Source organism: Ruditapes philippinarum, unplaced genomic scaffold (genome assembly GCF_026571515.1).
Source record: "Ruditapes philippinarum isolate M1 unplaced genomic scaffold, ASM2657151v2 ctg15120_1_1_1_1, whole genome shotgun sequence".
Classification (NCBI taxonomy): domain Eukaryota; kingdom Metazoa; phylum Mollusca; class Bivalvia; order Venerida; family Veneridae; genus Ruditapes; species Ruditapes philippinarum.
Window position 1 is genome coordinate 357 of NW_026855016.1, and position 12,859 is coordinate 13,215.

Below are 12,859 nucleotides of genomic sequence, written 5' to 3' on the forward strand. Positions count from 1 at the left end.
GTAACCCCTATATGTCACCTTTTCAAGGGGACACAATAAAGCAAGAGATGCAGGTGTGATAGTTGAGAAACTTTCATTGGCTCAATCAGTGAATACGAATCAACGAAAGATGTCAAATGATATCTGTATTAGTAATTCACTAAAATTAGATAAGAAAAAATGCGTTATTCCATCGAAAACACAAATAGATTTAACTAAATGTAGCCAGTCTTCTAATGAGGTTAGTTCTATTGCAACTGACAAGAAAACTGAATTAGATTTAGGTTCTTCGTGTTTAGCATTAGCCACACAAAGTTTTATTACTGATTTAGATATAGGTTCAAAAGAGGTCAGATCTCTATCTGATAAGAATCTAGAAAATGACAGTAAACCAAGTACATCTACAATGAACAAGGTGAGTGTAGAACATAAAACAAAGACCTGTGATGTAGACAAAGACTCAGATACAAGTAATAAAGGTAGCAATACTGAGAAAGTAATAGATTTAGAAAATATAGATCTAGAATACTTAGCACAGTTACAGAGGTCTGATCCACATATCAGACATGTGATAAGTTGGATAGAAAATAATCAGAAACCTGAATGGAACAGTGTGTCTGGACTGAATGGTCAAGTCAAATATTTCTGGTATAGATGGGAATCTTTGACAATGATAAACAATGTATTGCAACGAAAATGGGTAAGTGATGTAGGAAATACTACAGAGTATCAAATAGTTATACCTCAGTGTCTGACAGAATATGTATTGAAGCAATTACATGATAATGCAACCAGTGGTCATCTTGGTGTTAAGAAGACACTAAGAAAAGTTCGACAAAGATTTTACTGGTATGGGTTGCGAAAAAATGTTGAATTATACTGCAAGAAGTGTTAAGTTTATGCATCTAGAAAAATGCCTAAAAAGCCATTTAAAGCACCAATGAGACAATTTAATTCTGGGGAAAGGTGGGAAAGAATTGCTATTGATTTTGTGGGTCCCTTAGGAAAAACACAAAGTAATAATTCCTATTTGATGGTTGTGTCTGAATATTTTACTAAGTGGACCGAAGCAATTCCCCTTCCGAATATAGAAACTGAAACTGCTGCCAATGCATTGGTTGAACATATTATCTCCAGGTTTGGTGTACCATTAACCATTCATACTGACCAAGGTTCTCAATTTGAATCAAAATTATTCAAAGAATTATGCATCCTACTAGGTATTCAGAAAACAAGAAACACCGCTTTTAGACCCCAAGGTGGAGGTTTTATTGAACGCGCAAACAGAAGTATTCTCAATATGCTCACGGCCTTTGTGTCTGAACATAGAAATGATTGGGATAAATATGTACCTTTATGTTTAATGGCCTTTCGCTCTTCTGTTCATGAGTCTATTGGAGTCACACCCGCAACAATGATGTTCGGAACAGAAGTTAGGCTTCCGATTGATATGGTTCTTGGTAAACCTGAAATAAATAATCCTGCAAAGAAATATGGCACGGATTATGTTGAGACTTTAGAAAATAGAATTACTGAAGTACATGAATTTGCAAGGAAAAAGCTTTCACTTTCAAGTGATACAATGAAAAAGCACTATGACTTAAATAGTAATACTGTTAGATATGAAATAGGTAATCTTGTTTGGTATTATAATCCAACACGTAAAGTTGGAAGAAGTGGCAAACTTGGTAGACCTTGGAAGGGTCCGTATCAAGTGGTTTCAAAAATTAGTGACATTTTGTACCGTATACAAGGTTTTCGAGAGAAAGCCCGTGTTGTTCATCATGACAAGTTAAAACCGTATGAACAATAACTATTTAAACCATACTCTTTGAGTGTTCACTTACCTTCATATTTTTTTTTTTAAATTATTTTCTGAAGTTTGTCTTGTAACGACTTACAGTGGTCACTCTGTACATAAAAAAAAAAAATATATATATATATATATATGAATACTGAAAATAACTATGTCTGATTGGATAATAAGAAATGATAAATATTATCAAACATTTTTTTTTATTTTTTTTTTCAGAAAAGATATACATGTCAAATATGCATGGATATGCATTTCACAACCAAGGGTAAATGCAAAGCACATATCATTGAACAGCATAGTAAAGTGAACTATAAATGTGTAAAATGTGCCAAGGTGTTCCTTAGAAATACTCCATCTAATTTCTGTCATACAAGTAGAAATGACTTTACCAGATTTCATACTGTCACGGGCCAGAGAGGCAAAGAGGCAGAAGAAGCCTTACAGGAATTCATTAAAAACATTGATCAAATGATTATTGATAATACAAACAGATATTATGCACCAACACAAAGACATAACACATTGCCTAGATTACCATACTCGGGTAAAAGAAGTTCTCAAGATATAAATGTATACCAAAAACAAGCCTCACCACCAAAAAGACTTTGTGTTAGAGAACGGTCACTTTCGTCAACCGACACATCTAGATCATCTAGTAGTAGCAGCAACAGCAGTAGTAGCAGCAACAGCAGTAGTAGCAGCAACAGCAGTAGTAGCAGTAGTAATGACATTGAAATTGACAAACTAGAGGAAAGTGTAGTAGAGGTAAATATTATGAGTGACAATAGACAACAGGAAAGAGAATTTTTAAGAAGGAGGTTAGCAGAGGAAAAGAAAAAGATAGAAGCTGAAGATAAAAGAAAAGAAGAAGAAAGGAAAGAAAGATTGAGAATCGAGTCGGATGTAAGAGAAACAGAGAGAAGAATATATATTAAATTAAAGAAGCAAGAGGAGGAAGATAGACAGAAGAAAGAGAAGGAAGATAGACAGAAGAAAATGGAGGAAGATAGAAAGAAGAAAGAGAAGGAAGATAGAAAGAAGAAAGAGGAAGAAGATAGAAAGAAGAAAGAGGAAGACAGACAGAAGAAAATGGAGGAAGATAGACAGAAGAAAATGGAGGAAGATAGACAAAAGAAAATGGAGGAAGATAGACAGAAGAAAGAGGAGGAAGATAGACAGAAGAAAATGGAGGAAGACAGACAGAAGAAAATGGAGGAAGATAGAAAGAAAAAAGAGGAAGAAGATAGAAGAAAGCAAGAGGAAGAAGATAGAAAGAAGCAAGAGGAGGAAGATAGAAAGAAGGAAGATGAAGAGAATAGAAAGAAGAAAGAGGATAGAAAGGAAGAAGGAAATAGAAAGAAAGAGGAAGATAGAAAAATAGATGAAGAAAATATACAGAAGAAAGTAGAAGATAGAAAGAATATAAATGAGAAAAATAGAAAGGAGGAAGAACATGGAGAAAAAGATGAAGAGAATCAAAATGAAGATGATAGAAGGAAGGAGGAAAATGATAAGAAATATAAAAAAGAGAATGAACATAGTGAAGGAAAATATAAAAAGGAACATGAGGAGAAAAATATAAAAAAGAAAGACGATGTGAGCAAAAATAAACTTAAAGAAAGAATTAAACAAATTAAAAAGGACAATGAAAATAAAATTATCTTGAACATAGGAGGAAAACAATTTTATACATGTAGAAATACATTAAGAAGCACGGATGGACTTTTGAAATGTCTTGCCGATGAGAAAGAATCTGAATTTTTTATAGATAGGGACTATAACATATTCTTTATCATATTAAATTATCTTAGATACTGTAGAGAGAATGAAACTCTGAAAAAGAGCAACTTACCAAATACATCAGTAGAGCTAAGACAACTGATTATTGAAGCCAAATATTATTTATTACCAAAACTTGAAAAATTAGCGCGAGAGAAATTAGGTGAACTGTGAATGAGTTATTATGAGAAAATGATATGTAAGAGGAGAACCAGTCTCAGTCTTGATAATGAAGAAGAATTCCAGGAACAGATGAAGAAAAGAAAATTTTTATGTACAATTAATAATTATTGAATAATATTTTATGTATAACTTACCGATTCTTTTTATGTAACTTCATTTCCCTTAATTATGTATTATTGTCTAAAAATTAAAAAAAAAATAATAAGCATTGCATTAGTACATTACAATGAATAGCAATCTAGCTCTGTAAAGTATTATTATTACTAAAAATTTTTCATCGCGATACTTAGTAACATATGAAGGAAATATACTGGACATGGCTCTTATTGAAAAATATTGTACATGTTGTAATCGTTTAAATTTACAAAGCTATTTTTATATGAAGACATGGAAGATATTTTATTAATGCTGTTGAGTGCAAAATTTGAATTATTCAGTATATGTAAATTTTTATGCTTAATATAATATATATATATTCTATGTGAGATGAACTTTCATATAAGTATACTTGTTCATTGACATCAAAATAATATGTTCATCATCCATGTTCCTTTCATTGATTGTTGTTGTTGATGTTTTTATATATACATATCAATATATATGTATTCCTCGTCCGATGCTGAACTTTTAATCATTTTCCACTGCATGATTATATAACTCTAAAACAAAAACATGAAATGTATGAGTTATGATTGTAATAAGGTCATATCTTTAGGAAGTGGCTAGCCGTACGGGCCCATACGGCTAGCCAAAAGTTCTAGCCGTACGTGAGTCACGTATGACTAGCAAGGACACACTGTATCGGCTAGCCCTACCGCATTTTCTAAATAAGATGGAAGTCGAAAATGCATATGTTATTTTATGACTTTAAGCGAGGATTTTAACCAAGAAACAGCAATTGTCTTCGTATGTTTACTTTTTAGAGATTAATCGCCTTGTTGGCTATGTACAGTAAAAAAAGTACGAATATCGATCTTCGTCATCTCAAGACGTTTAGAAAAAATAGCGTTTGGTCGCAGTTAAATAACATAAATTGAAAAAGTTTACAAAATTTTGATGATAATCCGTTTTTGTTTCATTAAGTTTAATTTAGACACCTTTAAAATGAAATATTGTTGTTGGTATCTGATAATTGCGTCAATTACCGACGGTATAGAAGTTTGTCCATCATTAATTAAGGAAAGTTTGCATGTTCCTTGAAACGCATTTTAAATTCTATTGTCAGTCCCTGGGTAGGCTTTAATTAAGGCTTATTACTTGATTGTCATTTTTTGTTCGATATTTATCTATTGTATTTGAAAATTATACAATAAATTTTGCTTTCAAAGTTTTTTTTTTCAATGTTCTTTTTATTTATTCCACTCCGATCATTATTTATTCGATCCATGTGCTTAATGAACAAAAATTCACCTTTCATACAAATAAAACAACAAATCATAATCATGAGGCACAAAATAACATATGCATGTTCGACTTCTATATAAGTTTGAAAAGTGCCTTACGGCTAGACAATACAGTGAGTCCTGGCTAGTCATACGTGACTCACATACGGCTAGAACTTTTGGCTAGCAGTACAGGCCCGTACGGCTAGCCACTTCCATATCTTTATTGGTTTTAGATTGTCAGATTAACTGTATCGATTAAATATGTATTTGGAATTATCGTTACATAAAATGTACTAAGTTTGACTTATGATAAAAAGTAATTATTCTTCAGCATTGTATTAATAACTTAATTTATAATTAAATACTGGTTTGGGAGATAAACTCAGCCGAAAATTAGTGTTTTGTGGGCATATTTCATTTATTTGTTTACGTATTCTGATATATCTTGCACCATAATAAACTTCAGCTCTTCGATTTTCCGGTATCACCATAAAAACTATATTTAGAAACAAAACGGGTAATTTTGAGAGGCCCTGGAAGAGGTACGTAAAAAGGATATTTTTAACGCGCGCGAGTAGATAATTCTGGCTCTTTGTTTTCCTTCTTAAATGATTAAGTTAAAACGTAAAATAACATGTTTAGACATTTTACTAGTTCTTTGCTGTTCATTTATGTCAAATAAAAAATATTTGTTAAAAACATTGTTGAGCATTACGTATCTATGATAACACGATATTTATATGCAACTTACTATGTAACATATAAATCATTTTTACGTAAAAACACATGCATTATCATTTATTAACGTATAACGAAATATGTAGTTAAAGAATTAGTGATTCAAATTCATTTTTGCTTAGCTTAATAGAGTGAAGAAGAAATTAATTTAGTGGTATTCAACCTACACAATAACATATAAAAGGAGCATTTAACATCAGTCTTTCAATCCATTCCACTTAAAGATTAAAATTGTGTAATCAGCCTTTCTTCTGAGTTAGCAAGACAAAAGTGAGTCTGAATTTCATCTACAAAATGTATACGTAAACGTCGTCTGCTTTACCGGTAGTCGGTCAATATATAAAAGTACCCCTGTGTGCGGGCCTCAAAATGATCATCTGCTGCACATACGCACAGCAATGGGATTCCCCTCCTTTTTATAGGCATGTTTTATAAACAAACAGGTAAAAGTCTGTGTTATTTTTTAAATATCTTACCAAACTTGACAAAATTTCCAGATATTGTCGAATTCCAGCGATAGTATGAGATGGTGAGCTTGATTAGATTAAAAATTCCGATAACTCGATTTATTACATGCTTTTCAGTGGTTTATAGAAATATATCAGTGATATAAAAATGGTAATTTCACTGTTTTGAATTTAAGCCCCTTTACGTAAATGACGTCACGTTGTATTATTATTTGGCGCGCTTTTCATTCAGTATTAGGTTTAATGTCTTTTTAAAACGTTTCTTTGCATATAATAAAAAGAAAATTTGTTTAGTTTAGTGTAAGATCGAAATATATTTCACCTTGAGAACACCAAAAGTTCATATTTCACTCGTGGAAATATACCTTTTGGTGCTCACTCGGTGAAATATATTCCGATTTTACACTGAACTAAACAAATATCCCAGGGCTCATCCGGAAGGGCGATTCAGGCGAAAACTTCGCCGTGTATATTCTAATTTCGCTCTTCCGATTGATCAAAGAGAAGTCAACATCGCCGATAAAATCTTAATTCCCAAATAGTAATTACTTAGCTATGTAAAGAGCAGAAATTGTATCCGCCCATATGACGACCGCTAATTGTCATTATCCAATCAGAGCGTCGCTTTATACTACCCTTCTACCTGTAAGCGAAGCGATAGACCGCCTACTCTAAACAGTAAATAATGAGAGCATCGGCCCGAAACGGTATATAGTTTTGCGAGTTTAATACGGGATTTGGCGCTAATTATACATTGTTTTTTTCCCGATTATCTAAACACGTGCAATCTTCCCTAATTGATATACACGATGCACTTCGATGGTGGGTTTTTAACCCGAGTAAAGGCGATGTGCAATGGATTTTTCACGGCTATCACAAAACTGTTAGTCAATTAAAAATAATCAATTTTATTAATGATCAGCGATCGGATTCATAGTTTTGAATGATTTCAGTCTGTTAACATCAATTTTTACTGTAAATTGTTATGTCGCTCACGTCATGGCTACAAGGCGAAATGCCGAAACCGAGCAGTAAGAAAGTTACTGATTCTGATAGTTACACCTACGCAAAAATTTAAGAAAGCCAATTCGCAAAAATCTTGCGAATGGTATGTTGTAGACAGTGGGGGTGTTTGACATTGTTCTCTTTGTAGAAATGCCAAATTTGACACAGTTTACGCACGTGGGTAAGACATCCCGGCTAAACTACATATCGGTCGTATATCATGACAACAAAATTTGTCAGGAAAGAAGTGTTCTTATTGTTTCAATATATATATTTGTTTTAATGTCGTAAATATGACGCTCAGATTAAGATTTATCAATATTGTAAATTTTAAAAAGCATTATTTATAAAGATATTACCGAATTTAACGTTTCATGAAAATAAAGGGAGGTAATTAGAAATTAATTTTCTACAATTTCTCAGTCAAATTTTTCAATAAGAAATGAATGTATGTAATTTTAGTGATCAAATATAATGTGCACAAATGTTTGAAGTACATATTTTACATATTCTTTGATGTTTGAAAATTGTTTTATAACCATAATTATATGCATATAATCGTGACATTACAACATTCTGTACATTGTAAGAAATTTCTGTTACCAGAACAGAATAGAACAGATATTATTAGTCAATATTCAATGTGACTTCATCTTCTTTTAAAGGTAAGGAAAGTAAAACATATGAAATTGATTTTATCATCATATCTTTTCTTACACATTATTATCAACAAATGTACATGAAAATATATAAACACATATTTAGAGAAAGCTTATAAATAGCTGATCAATAGATATCAAAAATAATTTTTTATGCTCATATTTGCAGCTCAAAAACATTTAGATGCCATTGCCAGATCTACTACTAAATAATTAATCTACTTTTAATTTATACTACCATGAATTAATCTACTATTAATTAATAAACTGGAGAACTATTATAAGTGATGTTAATTGTGTTTATATTATAATTAAAGGATGTATAGCCATGCATGTTAATGCATACACATTGGGTTGTTTCCCTTCTCCCTAATTTTCGCGAGGTCGTAACTTCTCCCTAAAATTTCCCCCAGGATGAGCCCTGATATCCTCTATATAATTATAAAAAGCCGAGTTTATCAACCAGCCGAAGTTATCTCCCCAACCAGTAATGTTATTGCCTGTTAAAATTTCTGTTAATTATTTTAATTCTGGTTATGCACTATTGATTACACTGAAATATTCATATATTTTTTTATTTTTGGCTAGACACAACATTTTAATTGTATTGTTATAATTAATATAGATTAACTTACTTACAATCCAAATTGGAGACCAATTCTTTAGTGAGGGGCGAATTTACATGTACCTTTCACTGTTTCATGAGCGTCTGGTGATCCAGATCGACCGCTTCGTTATTATTTCATTTTTAAGCATAATACTAATTGTCACAGTAAAGTTATCGTTCATTTAACACAATTGTATGTTTTACTATTGATAACAACCATTTAAATCACACAATTGTCCGTATATTTATGTAAAATACCATACTTGTTGTTGTCGCTGTAATGCTCCGTGTGACGTCACATTCTAATCACGTGATACGAGGTACACAACAACAACAAAACGGTTATAGTAAAACCGCAGTCGGACCGGGTGGACAGTTAGAAAATGGAGGTAAATTAACCTGAATGGGTTATATATCTACCTTATAAAGATAAATAAGGTTTTACCAGTCATTGATCCATAATAGAATACCTAATTATTGAATACTATAGAAAGAGACCCCTTCACCAGATCGGGTCAAGAGTACTAAATTTTTACCTTCTTCTTAAGAAGACTATCAGATACTTGGAACTGGATATATCCACATACTGCCAGTTTTCAATCACAACCACTTTTCAATCATCCCTAGAAATTCTTTATTTTTGACCTGATTTGTCATGTAACCAAACTGTTAGCACATCTTGTATTTACCTTGACTACATTTATCAGCAGCAATGTCAATTATGGTGTTAAAAAAGAAAAGAACAGTATTTTAGTTCAAAATATGTAAAATGTGTGTTTTCCACCAGGGTCTTTCAAATAGAGTGGTCTGGAGACCGACCAATTTCCACTAATCCTTTATTTACCCAGTTACAAATCACAATAATTTTCTAAAAATAATTGATTTACAGACTCAGTTTTTTGTCAGTCTGCAGAAATAGATATTTAGTAGGACAACTGTTTCAATATCATTAAGTCATAATGTATACTGCACTTCAAAAGCTATAATTTTAATATGTACATATTTTACCATACAATTCTTAATTGGAAGGTAATACGTCAGTAAAGTAACAGTCACTTAACAAAGGAAAAACATTCTCTCTGATAACTTTTCAGAAAGCTGTCACTAGAATGGGGTCATATAGACCCTAAGATCCTAAATATTTCACAAGAACAGGCTTTTTCTGTTATGCACATTGAGATGTACATCCATATCCCCAATTGTGACAGCTTTACTACTGCAAATATATATCAAGATTGAAAAATGGCATTATAAATAGGTTAAAATTGTTTATTACCATTTATCTGAAGTTCAGTTTGTCAAAATTTCTTCAAAATACATAACTGGTTATATTTTAACATTGTATGACAATTTTTATGTGGTACAGTTTATATTTTGTTAACTGATTGAAAAGTGGTTGTGAAATTTTGAAGAACAAGAAAATGGGTCAATAATGATTTGTCCTCGATTCATAATAATAATTCAGGTAAAATTTTTAAAAGTTTTTGCATTTATTAGCTGAAATGATAATATTTGCAGAATTGTAAGAGAAATTTTATTTTTATAATTTCACTGTCAGTTATTATAGAAAAAACTGTTAGCTGATCGGAAAGAGGCAGTACGGGGATATGAATTAAATCATTAAATGTATAAGTGAGATGAACCAGAATTTGTTTATACTAAGTTGTTCTAGATATTTAAGAGAAAACTGAACTTGACCGAACTATTGAACTATCTATATTTGTATATAAACTGTTTTAGTGTTTAATTGCTTGTGGTCTGTTTGACCCAATATTAAAATAGTGTGTAACTGGAACTCTGTCTTATGTTGTCCATTTATATATAATTAGTCCCACTAACTCCAAAGAAATTGGAGTTCATGTTATAACCTTTTGAAATCAATACATCCTGACATTTACCTGATTGATTGAAAAAGGGGCATAACAATACCACAGAGAGGGAATCTTGATCTTATCTTCCTACACATTTCTTACTTTGCCTAAATAATTGTAAAGAAACTTTCTACTGAAAGAAATATAAATTGGCAGCTGCATATCATCAATATTAATTTAAAAGTTTTAGATTCCTATATCATGTCACAATTATACTCTGATTTTATTTAGAACTGTCTAATTTTAATATAGGGGATTTAAATGCATTCGAAAGCCCTAAAATTATACAAGTTTGAGTTTCTGCAGAAAATAAATTTCATGAAACAATCTTAAATCTTGTACTTGTCAACAAATCATTTTGGTACAGAAGTTTCTAAAGAAGAAGATACTAATTGCAGACACCCTTAAAGAATTATAAGTAACCAGTTGACTGATTTTTGTTTGACCACATAGGAAAGTTCTTCCTCTTTAAAGGCCCAATTCATGCCTCAGAAATGCTAATATTCTTATTCCTAAAAATCTTTTCATTTTTGGAGTGCTTTCATAGTTTCCAAAAAGTTACTCATTGGCCAATAATAGGAACCTTCATCTGTTGGTTTAAGGCAATTAGAAAAGTAATAGTGATTAAGCATTTTGTATGGAAGTCAAAAAACTACTTTGTTTAGATTTTGCTACATTTAAGACAAATTATTTCACATTTATCTCTATTTTCTTTAGGTATCAAGAATTTTACATGCTCTAAAACCATTATTCAAATATTATTTAATACATACATTGTATTTGCCCTTTCTAAAGAAGTAAACAAATTTTTGTTTCAGAAAGGTAACAGAATGAATTACATAACTAAACATTATTTCACATTAACTTGTAAAACTACAAGTACTAAACAAACATTAATTCAAGTTTGTTTCATAAAGCATGTAAATACAATCCTTGATTGCCTAAAGCACATAAACAGGTCAATTATAGCAATTTAAAAGCAAGATTTAACTTGGAAAAAAAATGCTGAAATAGCCAATCTAAAAATCAAATTATTTTTAGCTCACAAGTTTATATTGCAGCATTTAACACAAATAATTTGTCTTGAAATATGTTCTTCCTTGAAGTCAAATTTGAAATGAAACGATGCTTGAAAAGCCTATGATATCTGATTTAAATCTTGTACAATTCTACAGCAATTCAATGATGCATGAAATATACCGTTTCTTCAATACCTAATTCAATTCTCAGACAAAATCATGCATTCTGCCATAAAATTTTATATTATACGTTTAACTGGTTCCAGAGATAAATAACATCATCTCCCAGGGTTTTATCAGAAAACTTTAAAACAAGACTGATCATGCAAGTTATAACAGAAGAAAATCAGCCTAGAAACAAGAATGGATGTATTTTTTTTCTTTCCTAAGGTGTATGCTTAAGTTTCATATTAAAACGGAACAAGGGGGCCATTGGCCCAAATGCACTCACCTGAGTACTAAATGCAATTGTTATACAAAAGTGAAGTTACCAGGTCTTAAAAATATACAAAACAGGGTTAATTTTTATTTGTTTGGGTCGTCAGACCAAACAAATAATGGTAGCGAAATTTCAGAGTCTAATGCTGTTAATTGCAGATGCCGAAAGTAGTCCACTTTTTTGAAGCGGTTACTTCCCTTTATATGTACACTAACGCCGAAAAATTCAGGGGAGATCACTGCGTAAAGATGGTCAAAGACAGGCACATTAATTTTCAAGCAAAATTATTCCCGAATGGTCAAAGATTTCTAATATTGTTTTATTGTATTTTCTGATCGAAAATAAGTAAATACAAAGCGGACATTCAATCTCTGACACAGAAGTTTACGACAAACCTAACAACAAGTAGTTCTCAAAACAGCTTAAAACTAGCGATTTAAAAGAAAGAAATATTTTTATTTTGTTAAAAGTATCCAACAAATTACAATGCATTCAAAGTTTAAAAATAGCGTTGGCTTATAGAATTGTCAATAAATGCACAATCACAAATTACGCGGATGAATATGATTTTATCAATGAAAATACTATTTTTAGCGATGTCGATTACCGAATACTACACAAACCGAATAGTGGAATATATAGATTCTACATGTCGGACTGCTTGGGCGAGAAGATTTTCGCTAAATTATTTACTTCAATTTTAAACAACTGGTTTATCCTGAACAAAATACCTCGAAATTAATAAGGATTACAAACCCGAAATGCAATGGAAGTTCTAAATTAAGAATGACTTGATGTTATTCAGGCATTGTTTGTGTAACTTTTCTGTGGTGCAGGGGTAACGCGCTCGCTTAGTGAGTGAGAGGTCTGGAGTTCAAATCCCAGTTGAGGAAATTTTTTTTTAAATTCTTT

At 31.4% G+C, this 12,859-nt stretch overlaps 1 protein-coding gene and 1 long non-coding RNA gene across 2 annotated transcripts; one reads left to right on the top strand and one right to left on the bottom strand.

Moving 5' to 3' along the window:
* Positions 1 to 1,331: 1,331 nt before the first annotated feature.
* LOC132741844 (uncharacterized) lies at positions 1,332 to 4,477 on the bottom strand. Its single transcript, XR_009627350.1, has 4 exons — positions 4,266 to 4,477; positions 3,892 to 3,937; positions 1,827 to 1,890; positions 1,332 to 1,460 (listed from the first exon to the last, which is right to left on the bottom strand). It is a non-coding gene; the product is annotated as an uncharacterized LOC132741844 (long non-coding RNA).
* LOC132741842 (uncharacterized) lies at positions 1,923 to 3,882 on the top strand. Its single transcript, XM_060730099.1, has one exon. The coding sequence runs from the start codon at positions 2,036 to 2,038 to the stop codon at positions 3,746 to 3,748; it is 1,713 nt and encodes a 570-aa protein (XP_060586082.1). The 5' UTR covers positions 1,923 to 2,035; the 3' UTR covers positions 3,749 to 3,882.
* Positions 4,478 to 12,859: the final 8,382 nt, after the last annotated feature.

Coding starts and splice junctions, on each gene's coding strand:
- LOC132741842 (XM_060730099.1), top strand. CDS start 2,036: ATGGATATGCATTTCACAACCAAGGGTAAATGCAAAGCACATATCATT.